We start from the raw sequence: 13339 nt of genomic DNA, 5'->3' as shown, positions 1-13339 counted from the left end.
TCACGTAGCACATCGCACCGCGCTGTTGTGAGGAAATCGGAAACTGGGGCTGGTTTACCTTAGCAGTCCAGACCATAAAATGCAGCTGTTCAACCTAAGCTTTCTCCCAAAGCTTAGCTGCTGCTGGAACGGAGATGGGACTGCTGAGCATGGGAGCCTGGATAAGGGAAGGTGTCTGTGCTTGAGAATCATTGCCCTTGGGAGCAGATGTGCAACGTGGAAGTTTTCTGATTGTATTTTTATGAATCAGATGCTTAGTGTTGGTACTTTATAGATAGAGGCAGACTCTGTTTCCGTAAGTTTATAATCTATAGGACTGTAGCAGGCCAGCACAAGGTAGCGGGACGTTGTGAGAAGACAATAGCTAATTGCTGTTCGTGTCATTTGTGTCTAGTTACAGTACCCTCTCCTTCAGCAGCTGACTCTTGACTTTTCATGTTCCCTAACTTTAGTACAGTCAGAACACAAAATTATGCAGTGACAGCCTGTTAATGGATGCTGCAGATGCAGCTGTGACAGACAGATGGACAGACCGTGGGTGAAAGGAGACATCATCATTCTCTGATCTGACACTAACATCTGGATGACCTTTAGCATTCAGTTGGTCTGTTTCGCTATGTGTATAATAGGATTATTGCCTGCTTCTGCAAAGAGCTTTGAAGTCATTAGGTGTAAACTTTGATTTGACACAAACTTTTAATAATATTGTAATACTTGGTCTCATTTTTAAAATGCATGGTGCTTGCTCTTCCTTCTCCACTATAGGGATTTTACAGTTTAACTATTACTGCGTTCTTTCAGGTAGCACAGTATGTTTATTCATTTTAGAAGTTGGCCGCCTTGAATGTCTGTTTCCCGGAGGATGACCTTCCTGTTTCACTCACTTTGCTTTGGTGGTACAGAGGTTTACTTTGTTTTATTGCCTGACAGTTACTGGCTCATATTTCTTACAATATATTAGTTACTACAGAAATGTCAAGAAATGCAATTGTGGAAATCGCTGCTGTGTTATCAGCCAGTAGTTCTTCCTTCTTTAAACCAGTGCTGTACCTGGAAGGGATACGGTCAAAGGCTAGTTTTGGTATAGGTACAGATGAATTTTTTTTTTTTTTTAATGGGTAGGATGACACCTACGTAGAATCTAAAATGTCTTTATTAAAATAACATTTGTTTTTTAATTTCTCTCTTTATACCCCATGAGTTTTCCAACCCCTCCATAAACCAGAAAAAAAAAAAAAGAACATCAGGGTAGGGAGTATGTATTTCATATGCAATATTATAAAACAGCTTTCTTCCAAACTGGGTTTTGTATATTGCAAAAGAGGAGTTGCTTAGTCACACATTATGAACAAGAGATCTGGAATGTGGCTGTTAAATTCCAGCATTTCACAGGATTACCTTACTTTGTCTAAATCCTTTTTGGAAATTGAAAGAACTCACACAGATTTATATTATTTTATGTAAAATTTCACAGGCTAGCTTTCATTCCATTCCTTGAAAAGGAAATAAGCAACCTCTGCCCCCACTGAAAAAGCCTTAGACCCAGGGATCTTTCCTCAATAAGGAAAATTATTTTTCTTTCATGCTTCCTTCTGAAATCCATCATTATTCAGAATTCCAAGACTGAAGACGACAATACTTTGCACTTTTCTATTTCGTCCTGACTTTGTATGTGAAGTCTGTGGAAGCCTTTTCTTTGTTAAACTTTCCTGTGAATTCAACTTGGTAAGGCTAACCTCTTTTTCCAAATGGGAAACTAAGACACAAGTTTGAAGTGTTGGGTACGTTGAGTAGTCAAGTGAAGACTTGAGTAGCTTGAAGCTAGATCCATGCTTAGGTAAGGTAAGTACTAGAACTGCAAATACGATGTCCATATAACAACACCTATCGTTCGTCATCTTTGTGCAGCTTTTCTTCAGGGAAAGTAAATCAATTTTCCAGTTATGGTTTTCCCCTAAACATCTTGGAGTTTGTATGGGTGTGCTCTTCCCTGTAGCTGTTAAAAGACTTCAGTATTAGTCCTTTGTAAGCATGACTCACTAGTTTTTCTATCATGATAGTTCACACTGTCTTAATGTCACTTAATCCTTGTCATACTTGCGTAAGTCCTTTTTTACAACTGGAAGCAGGGATAGAAAACCCTGTCCTCTTATTTACTGAAAAAACTTACCCTTCCTTCCCTTACACATGCAACTTCCTCTCTTGGGGTGAACTGGCCAGTCGATTGCGATTTACATGCACACTAAGCAAAGTGCTGCCTTGCCCGGCATATTAGTCATATGCAGTGTGCTTCAACCCTTCTGGGAAGCCCCGGCCAGGAAGGAGGAAAAGGCTAAAATCAAAATTCCACCACTTATTTCTGAACCTCAGCTGCCTCCACAGGCAGCACTTGTGTATCTTCTGGGTCTTAATGCAATTCTCCTGCTCCTGTAGCCGACATAAAATACCTGTTTCATTGCTCTTCTTCTTCCAAAGACCCATAGTGAAACAAATGCTCAAGGCCGTCTTGGATGCGCGTGGGCAGGTGTGAGTGACATGGAAGCCCCAGCAGACCCACTAGAAGTAAGTGACTGTTTTGGCTGTCCTCTGAAGTGCTGTCTGATGAACAGAAATGGCTTGAACTGGTGTAGGTATCATGCATGTCACTTTGTAGATTGACAATTATGGGCTCCGTTTTGTTTTCCAGGACATTTATCTGAATTATTTATGCTGTTTAAGAGTAGAAGGGAATGTTAGAAATATTTTTGGATACAGCATTCTTGGAAAGAAAACCTTCCCTAGTGTTTTGGGTTTTTTTTTCCCCCTAAAAGTATCTGGTCATTTTAATTTACCATTGACTGTCAGGTGATTGCTTCAGATACTTGAAGTTAAACATGTCAATGAACTTCTACAGGAAGAGGGATTAAGTGTTTTCTGGCATGGAAGTCAAGTGCTCCACATTAGAGCTCAGCAGGACTGGCCATGGAGCAAATACATGGTCAGGATTTTTGCCTGTGAAAAGACACACCAAAACTATTCTTTGATCTTCTTCATTGGTATTTGGCATTAAATTCTGTACCGAAGAAAAGAAATGTATTTCAGGAGATTTAAGACCTCAGAAGTGCTTGCACTTTTATTCTAGTTTCTCATATATTGGTTGAGAATTTAGGGAGGAAAAAAAAAAAAAAAAAATCCCTGACCAGGTATCTGAACATAATATGTTTTATCTTTATGAGTATGTATCTTTTTTCCAGTACAGTTCTCTTGATATATATCTATATCTCTAATAGATCACATGTTTATTTTCATGACATTCCATAGAAACTTCTTGGAAATTATGATCTATGACATTCCCATTATAAAAATGAGGGTTTAGCTGCTGTTGTCCTGCATGGGCAAAACTCCACACTTTAAAAAATGGAACAATTGCAGACTGATTTCCTAATTTCTCCAAACGGCCTATTCATTTTCTGTATTTCTTGTTTTGAACCCATTGTGCTGAAGTTTATTGCCTTGGGCCTGCAAGCACTTACCAGCAGCAATACTACTAATTATTCTATTTCTTGTAAACGAAGGTAATTACTTATGTCCACTTCAACTTATGCTCAACTTTTGTGGCTTGTACTACTTGTTTGTATTACCATCTGTAAGATAATTAAAATGTTATTTTGTGTTCTATGTCTCAGATGGTACAAATAGACATGATTTTGTTTATTTCAGTGTCCATTTGCACAATGCTTCAATTAAAACATAGACTAAGCAGGGTTAAAGCAGATGTACACTTCAGAATCTGCTGTCAGCAGGTGCAAAGGTACTGAAATACAAATGCAATGTAAGAAAGTGTTGCTGTTTCAGTTTCTTTACCTGCACATGGCAGGGTGGATGGGAGTTTTATATGATAATCTTGACTTGAAGAGAGGATACTGAAAGCATTCATTTTTGAACATTTCTGTCCTCCAGTCAAGGCATGTATTACTGACCAAAAAGAAGAATATATCAGCCAATTCTCCAGAACAACAGATCCTCTCACTGGAAAGACAGAGACGAGAGGTAATCTTAAGTTTACCCTTAACTTTTACAGATATAACCTTTAAGACAGACATTGCAGTATCAATAATATTCCCAGGGCAGGAAATCACTGAGTGTGTTATCACTGTTACTTACACTGTGTTTATGCTGCAGTTGCTTTTACCCGCCAGTCCATCAAGGCCTATGTTTTTCTGTGGGAATCTCATCCCGCGCTCGTGCAAGACAATTTCTATGTGGACACTTTCTGCTTTGCGTTTCTTCACAGCCCGAAGTGTGAAAGCACTTAAAATTATATTTAAACTAGTTCCTATAGTCCTACTTCTCTCTGCCAAGCTAGGCAGAGTTATATTTGGAAAACTGTTCCTTAGAACAAATGATGACTTATTGTAACGCAGCTATGAATGTAGAAGAGCAGAGATTTATATGGTACAAAGGGCAAATTTTCTTAATGATCACTACTGTAAAGGCCAAGGAACCACTATGAGTAGTAGCCAGTGTTGTCTTGGTCACTGGTAGCAGCAAACTGGAAGCCATTCTTTTGCTGAGCATCCTAAAGTGTGACCCTGTATCCTGTAAAGCAAAATGCTTCGGAGGGACCTCCAACCTTTTATTTGGCTTTCTCCAATAAAAACATATGCACGCTGACTTCACTCCTACCACTTACATATGTGGTGTTAGCTGATCTTCCCATCCTGCATGTGTATGCTTGCTTGGCTTAGTGGTACTGAGAAACGCAAGTGGGGTTTGAACCCAGTAGTACTTGCAGTCAGTAGGAGTCTTCAATTCACTTGTTTGAAGTCAGAGACCTTCTGATTGGAAATATGTTTATGGAACTTAAAGCAAACTAACAAGAAAGTCCGTGGCCGTTTAGGAGTTGCAGCTTGGGATTTGTATGGTGTCACAAATGATTCACCTGTAGCTTATTGTGTATTTGCATGTTTCCTGGATTTTACTTCCTGAACGTTCATGTACTTTAACTGAAATACCAAAGCACTGGCAGATGGGCTGTAAAGCTTGCCAAACCTTTAACTTGCTTTTCCTGAAATGAACTGGCCAGATAATGAGGCGGTTGTGAACACTCGTTGCTGGAGGGTTAGAATGCCAGTCTATTTTTTATTTATTGACAATGTGGAAATAAGGGTTATTTACTGTGACTTCCTGATAATTACAGCTGCTGGAGGTGAACAAACAATGGGATCATCAATTTAGAAGTATGAAACAGCTTTATGAAAAACAGGTAACAATGGTGACTACTTCTATTGGATTATGTGTGCCACCTGCCGATAGTTAAGTCTGTGCTTAAATACCAACCAGCCATAGCTATAGTAAATATCTTAGGGGGGAAAGGCATCATGTTTACTTTGTCTCTAGCTCACAAATTAAAAAAGCTTCATCACATAGAAGTGAAGCTAATGTGTGTGCAATTTTCAGTAGGACAAAATAACTAGAGAAGCAGGGCATCTCTCAAATAGTAGGAACCAGGGTGGACATGACAGCAGAGATCTTCATGCCCTCCACAAGGTAATAAAAATTGCTCATACTTCAGAGCACAATTAACTGAAAATTAGCCTGCAGTGCCTAGTGCGCCCAGCCACTGATCTGCACCATTACATGTATTTTGGTTCTTGTCCCATGTCTTGTGGCTGGCTTGTGAAACCTGGAACCTCACTGGGGCTCCCTGGAATGGGGGAGCTCTTATCTAAGTCCTCCATGAATGCTGCCTTCCTTAAGCAGAGATACTTTCTTGCTTTTAAGAAACTGCTCTGTACAATATCTCTTCATTTAAACAAATACATTGTAAATAAATCCTTTTTATGTCTTTTTTTTTTTTTTTTGTTAAGATCCCATTGGCATAGCTTTCATTCCTTGCTTGTGGCTGTGTGGCATCTTTGCCGCAAACGTTATAATCAGCTGCCTAGTGAAGGTGGCTGCTTACAATTATTCCCAAAACCAAGTTGGTTCATTGCCTGACACTTCTCATCTCCTGTTTCCTTCTATGAAAAGGAAGTTTGCAGAGTGACCTCATGTGCTTATCAGGAAAATTTTTTATCTAATATTTTCCAGCAAGCTTTTCTGAGATCTGGATCATTTCTTTGATTTTTTTTTTTTTTTTCTTTCCCCAAAGAGAAGAGGAATTTAAATGGCTCTTCCTCATTTAATATGGGACCATTTTATGCCTCTGGCTAGATCATTTGGATGTGCACCACTGCAAAGGGAGTCCGAGTTGCAAAAGGAAAAAAAAAAAAAGCACATTAGCTGTTCTTTGGCAGCAAAACAGTGCGAGACCCAACTGGGTTAACACCAACAGAGAATTTGCCCGGGGTCATTAAGAGTCTCCACTGCAGACAGAGCAGTAGAGCTTGGAAGTGGGGAGGGGAAAGTCAGTGGCTGGGGACTTTACATGCAACCAGATCCATTCCTTTACAGTGATCTGCTGAGAGCTGAAAGGATTTGAAGGCACCTTCGAGGTGCTGTGCCTTTCAGGATCCCCAGTCAGGCCACCATGGTCTGTCACTTGCTTTTCAGCTGGCAGAAATGAAAGCAAAACTGGATGTGTCGGAGAGGAAAATCAGTGAGCTGGAGGAAGAGAGACATCGACAGCATCCAGAAGCTGAGAGGTTCCGAGCCCTGGGCAGAGAAAGGCCGTTGCAGGAAACGGTAGGAGGATGCACTCTGTTACTCTGTTTGTGCTCAGTGTTGAATGCTATCTTGCCTTTTCTCTTTCTCTTCTCGTGAGTGGCAGGGCGTGGGTTGTCACACAGCTGTAGATCAGATTGTTGTGTTGAGTGGTTTTCAATGTTGTATCCACGGCAGTGGCTGATCTTCTGTCTAATGAGAGAACTATGTATAGAGAGCGAGCCATTTCAATAGAAATTGGCAGAGGGCACAGCATTAGTGTGGGGGGGGGAGTAGAGAGCAGATTGATACAACTACTGCAGAGATTTCCTTCCTCACTGTTCAGTTCAGGGTGAATTTCTTTGTGAACGAAAATGCTACAGTGATTTCAAATGGAGTAGGAACATCATTGGAGACATTGCACAAAGCACTTGGCAAGAAATACCTGAAGGAATGAATTCAGCTCCAGGCACCCACATTTTGGTATTGACAATATAGGCTTTTATATGTGTGCTAGCTATCTCAGCTCCCTGTAAATATTAGCAATGGTGTCAGTGCAGTTATTAGGGCTGAAAGTGCCTGGGCTGATCAGCTGCTCTACAGTGGCGTTCACCTCACCCTGAGAGTGGTTGGGCACCTCTCTCAGGACTCCTTTGGCACTGGCTTTTGTGTAGCATTCGCATCTAAAGTTAGATCCCTAAGCTGAATTACTACAACAGTAAAACCGCCAACCTGAGTGATTGGCATACATATGCCCAACGTATACTCAAAACTTTGTGCCCCGTTTTACAAGCACCACTCTGTGGTGCTTCCTATTCTTATTCTGCTTCGTGGTATCACACACTTCATAACCTCTTGTAAGAGTTTCTGGCTGGTGCCCTGATGGCTGAAGTTGGGCTTCGCTATTCACTTCATAACCTGAAACAAACCTGAAAACAAGTGGCAATCGCATCACTTCCAGGCTCAGATAAGATGTAAGTTAGCTGCTGCAGGAAAAGAAATGCAAAGACCTTAGCTTTTATCTTCATAAGCAGAACATTCATCTTACTTGCTTATCAAATACGGTATGGTCTTAGCTAAGCACGTGCTTGATTTCCAACCAATAGGACCGTTCACATGTTTTGAAGCAAACTATGTTGCTATGTACTTGCTGAATCACTGCCTATATTTGCTCCGAGTGTGGATTTAATGCGAGACAATCCATCTTTCTGTTCATGTTACTATGGTTTTTACTGCCTGCCCTTTAATATATGATAGCCATGAAAAATAGCCCTAGCTACCTTTTTGGAAAGGTAAGGATGAGCAGTACACTTTCCCAACTTTTTTACTACATACATGAATAATGGACTAAATGACAATATAATCCAAAAATCTCTTAGGGGACAGGTTAACCTGCATGGAACTTTAGCCTTAGATCAGGAATTTCTTTACAAATTATATACTCAGCCAGTAAGTGCTTCTATTCACTCTGAATTTCTTTACTTTTTGGACGTCATGCAGGGATGCAGGACATCTAAACCTTTGCAGAGGTAGCTGCTAAAAGTAGAGATTTTTGAATGAGCAACAAGGATTGTAACACCCATGTCAGCAGCTGTGCCAACTCAAATTATCCTATGCTGAGCACAGGGCAGGATGAAGAAAAAGCAGTGCCAGGGCATGATTCAGAAAAATGCATAAAGATATGTTCAGCTTGAAAGCACGTGAGCAGGCTTGTTGCTTTAAAGTTCAGCAGATGCGGAAGAGGCCCAGGCTGACAGATCTACCAAGATTAGATTTTTAGAGCTTTATGTTCAGGGTTTTTTTTCTACAGCAACTAACATTCTTCATACCTGCATTTCTTTTTTTATATATATATATGTGTGTCTGTATATATATATTTTTTTTTTTTCTTTTCTTCAAAGGTAACAACCCTTTCTTTTTTAAATGTTTTACTTACCCCCCTGTAGCCATGGAGCTGGGATGGGCTATACAGGGCAACTGCCAGAGCAAAGTAATAAGATGTTTGTTCTCTACTTGCTTATCTAGTCCAGCAGCCTGAAAGTACCTTTTAAATTTGTTTACTCACAGTGGCAGTTCTCTGGGTGCTCTGCTGAGCCATTTAGGAAAACCAGCAGCACCCAACAACCCTGAGACAGATTATATGCTGCTGCTGTCTTACAGAGCTGTCTTATTTTTTTTTCAAATGCACTTGGAGGTATGGCTCTCACAGAATGATAAAGTTGTGAACTTTATCTGTCCCCATGTCCTCCATGGCCCACAGAGGAAAACCGACTGTTTTGGAGATTTAATTTTTTTGTTTTGTTCTCTCTGGGCATGACTATGTACCCACAGACAAGAATCAAAGACCAACCTAGTCACTGGAAAGTCTAGGTGCCATAACACCTAAGATTCAGTGTTGAATATGAAGCAATAAGAGGTAAGAACTGAGATGGTTCAAAAACCTGAACAAACTGGAAATCTTTAGTTATAGACAGCCATGTTCCTGGAGGTGTCAGCCTCCGAGAAGGAGGATATGTGCTAGGAGCTAGGAAAAGAGGATGGCAAAGGTGAAGAGAAGGGCATAGCTAAAAGCCTATATGGATTTTAGTGGTTTTTCTTTAATATCTTAAAACATACATGCACATGCTAGCTTGAGCTACCTCCTGGGTGAGTTCCTATGCTTAATGCAGAGATACCCTACTAATCTTGCCCAGTTTTTGGAGAAAGTGAAATGTTCCAACTAACTTAGAACAAAGGAAAATAGAGCTACCTCATGTGTAAGCAACAGTTTCTCAAGGGTGTTTTTCACTGGCTCAACTAGCACAGGATGATGCACTTCTCATGAGCCCGAACTGTAAATGCCTGGTAGCTGGCTGCACAGAAGTATGCCTGCTGCACAGAAGAAAAAGCATTCATACGGTGTCCTGTGCATGTGATTGTTGGATCTCATTTTTTTTAATCACATAAAGCAGCTGCAGAAGAATATTTGAAATACTTTTGTAGAACAGGCCATTCTGTTTCATATGTCTAAACAGCTTTGGTCTAAGTCTGGGAAAAGCAGGCTAGTGAGGAAAACATTACCCAGTGAGAGAAGCTTACACAATGCCATTTGCTTCAGGGTCTGATTCAGATCTTAGCTTCCTTCACTGTAAATTGAAAATAGTCACGCTGAAAGTGATAGAAGAGAATCAAACTTAGTTTGGCAAATCTGTCCTAGTAATTCTTATAATATCATCTTGAAAGACTAGTGTGTAAATCCTGTTGCAAGTAGAGACATCTTCCTGGTAGTTTGCTGGGGTGGCAACAGTGCAGGCACATGCACTAGGAAGGGTCAAGCTCAAGTCAAAACCAACTGTGATGGTGTCAAAGTGGATTTTTAAGCCTTGGTTGGTAGCTTGGTAATTCTTGAGCAGGCTGAGACCTGCTTCAGTCTCTCGTGCAGTGGAAAAAGCCCTCAGACTATGTGATACTGAGATCTGGTTTTGTCTTTAATGTTGTATGGCACTGGGAACAGCTGGGATTCCACCAGCGTTTAGCCCTGGCCTTACACTGTGAGTACATAAGAGTAATGCAGGTTTGGGATAATCATCTGTACAGTACTGATCTGCTTGGCCTGCCAGCTTTCTCATGCCTTTGTGCAACTGCAGACTGTAGAGAGCAGGGATTTAGTCTGGTATGTTGTCTCTGTCTCATCATATGGTGAGTGGTCAAAACAATTTCAATAGACTTTATCATATCTGGGTTTTACTAACCATCCGCCTTCCTGTTGCTTCCCTTCCCAGCTGTGTTTGGGACAACAAAAATGCAGCACATCTGCCAGACAGCAGATATTCTGAAAATTGTCTTTGAAAAATGGTTCCATCTGCATTTCAGCAGCATCTCTCTGTATTTTTGCATCCCAGAAAGAAACAAAGGTCCTTAGTGAAGCTCTCCATGAAATGAAAGAAGAGAACAAGCTCCTGAAGCAGAAGAACGCCTCCATGATCAGAAAGAAAGAACACTATGAGTGTGAAATAAGTCGTCTCAATAAGGTATGAACAAGAGTGAGCCACTGACCAGGACCTCTTCCTTTAATTCTAGGGTCTGTGTTGTCAAGCAGTGACACTACCAGCTGCCCACCTTTTCAGTCCTGGGTGAAGAACCCGTTCTTGGTAGCAAACGCGTGATCACCATTTGGGAGCTGGGGAAACAAGCAAGAACTTACTTTAGCTAATACCTGTGCATGCTGTTCTTGGCAGGCAGTAGGGTTGCATCGTAAAGAGGAAAGTTAAGAGAACCTTTGTCTTCTCCTGTGAAACCTGTCTACGTGTCATATCTAAGCTCTTTCTACATTCTCCCTCCAAACAGAAGGGAAATGACACAAAGACGCTTTCATATGCATCCAGTGAAACATTGTGATTAAAAAAAATTCAGACAGTTTAAAAACTGTTGGTTTACATATATTCTGTGTTTCAGAATAATAGCTTCTCTTCACAAGACATGCTCCTGTCTTACTTTTTATATACATACAGATATATATTTATACATGTAAGTATTGTGTGTATATATGTCTCATTGAGGAAATTGCCATAAAATAGCTAAATGGTATTTATTTTTTTTTAACTGAGGGAAAGTAATAAATGTAACTTTGTTTAATCAAAAGATCACATAAAGCAGTGGGTGTTTTCTAACAATTTTGTATTTCATGGTGAACCACAAACACTTCCTGAGGAAATGCACTGCAGTAACCATTGCTGTGTAACTTTAAGTGATACACAAGCTAAAGGGCCACGATGTGCAAAAGTCAAGGCAAAAAAGTAATGCTGCCATATTAAAAAATCTGACAGAACATTTGATCTCTAGCTCTTTTTGAAATGCATTGACAGGGCTTGCTCAAAGCCTCAGTGTAACTTTCATTCAAGGTCTTGTTTGTAAAACAACTTATTTAAATGTTTTATTTTGCTGTCTTATCTTACAATGTGGTTGGAACTAAGACAGATGGGTAAATAGACCATTCTTAAATGAAACGTCAGTTTCAAGTAACACGTTTTCCACAAGTAATTTACTGATTTTCTGTGTATTTGCATCCTTCAAATCTCATGTCATGAATGCACGTAAGACTGGAAGGGACCCTCTGTGCCCTTTTAAGTCTAGTCCCCTGCTATTGCAGGTTCAGTGACTTGGAATTTCTTACAAATTCTCTGAAATCAAACAACTTCTTCCTTAAACATATTTAAGCTCCTTCTGCTGTGCTTCTGTTGGAAGGCTGTTCTGGAACTGTAACCCTTCTTTCATTAGATGCTCTCATCTGTTTCAATTGGGCTGAATTTATTCTGGCCAGATGATATTCATTTTTTCTTCTGGTAGTAGTGTCGAACAGATCTGGTTCACTCCTTGTGTGAAGCAGATCTGTCCTCTTGGCAAAGCAGAACTGTCCTCTAGTGAAAATACGATTGCTCTCAGGGGCTCTTGCTCTTTCCCTATAGCTACAGAGAGCAATCGTATTTTCATGAGAGGACAGTTTAGCTAAGCTGACCCAGCTCTTTTGGTCTTTTAAAATGCAACTATGCCTGCTAATGTGCATGTTTTTTCATCTCAGTCATTTTAAACTGCTTAGTTCTCAGTCTATGGAAGATATTACTACTTGTTTCTAAGTACATTAACCTTTTTACTTTTGGCTTCATCCAGCTTTGATCCAGTCATCCAGAGTACCCAAAGTATAGAGTCTGATCTGATCCTTTGATGTCTGCAGCATGAAAGTGATGTTGCAATGCCATAATAGTTTGCAACGCTATATCCCAAGATTATTGGCTTTCCTGTGGCTGTTTCCTTGTTCACCATATAATTCGAGTACAAGCCAAATTTTTTACCTGTTTCATAACTTTGCTGCAGCACTATCTCAACTGTTATTTAAACATAGACTAATAAAATCTAATGTATTTCCCCGATAAGAAAATCTGTTTTTTTTATGAAAGACATCAGGTTAAAGAGTGCTTTACTTCATCCCATTTCTCATGTCTATAAGGCAATCCTCTTCAAAATTTCCACCCAAGCCTAACACACTCTTGAGGTTAAATTAAGAGGTTTCTAGGTGCATGGACCAGTTATCCTTTTTGTGGCTTTGGAAGCCAAGGTAGTTATTTTTCATACAGTTCCATTTTTGATGTTGAAAAATTCAGAAAACCTCTGTGCTGCTTGTCTTGCAATTTCAGGTTTCAGTTCTCAGTACTTCTGAATGAATGTTATTTAACACAACATTAAGTTAAGCTCAGTTTAACTCAGTGAGCTGTGAGTTCTTTCTCATTGGTACATCTTCCTTGCTGTTAGCCATCCTGCCACCGCCACAGTGCTCTATGTTCTCCTCATTATTGGAAATACTGTATTTAGTCTTGCTTTCCTGTGTAATGCCTTCCTTGTACTCATTTTTACAGTGAAAAAAAATTATATGTATATATTTTATAGTTAAATTTCTTTTGCAACATACAGCTCAGTGTGACTGTCTCTCTTACCCTGCATTTTAATCTAAAAGCTACCAAAGGTGATAGCTTTTGTTGGGATTAAATCCTTTCTCTGGTCCCTAAAGGCATTTTAGTTTTTCTTCTTGAAATTTTTCATCTAGCTGTCCCTCGAGGATTTTCCTCTACAATTTTTTTTCAGCTTCCTTGAGATATGATTTTCTGGGGGGTAGGGGAGTGGTTTGTTTGGTTGGGGTTTTTTGTACTTCGACTTTTAATGAAGTAGGAATAGCCAAATGATC

General features: G+C 40.0%; 1 protein-coding gene across 1 annotated transcript in view; it reads left to right on the top strand.

The window, feature by feature from the left end:
• The window catches only part of TNIP3 (TNFAIP3 interacting protein 3), a 51867-nt gene that overhangs the window by 17707 nt on the left and 20821 nt on the right, over positions 1 to 13339 (top strand). The window contains exons 3-7 of the mRNA XM_052814545.1: positions 2476 to 2562; positions 3940 to 4029; positions 5180 to 5245; positions 6535 to 6666; positions 10506 to 10634. Of these exons, the coding sequence (XP_052670505.1) occupies positions 2476 to 2562; positions 3940 to 4029; positions 5180 to 5245; positions 6535 to 6666; positions 10506 to 10634 (504 nt within the window). The remainder of the gene's footprint in view (positions 1 to 2475; positions 2563 to 3939; positions 4030 to 5179; positions 5246 to 6534; positions 6667 to 10505; positions 10635 to 13339) is intronic.

The sequence above is a fragment of the Harpia harpyja genome, chromosome 2, assembly GCF_026419915.1.
Source record: "Harpia harpyja isolate bHarHar1 chromosome 2, bHarHar1 primary haplotype, whole genome shotgun sequence".
NCBI lineage: Eukaryota > Metazoa > Chordata > Aves > Accipitriformes > Accipitridae > Harpia > Harpia harpyja.
This window is presented reverse-complemented; position numbering and strand designations above follow the sequence as displayed.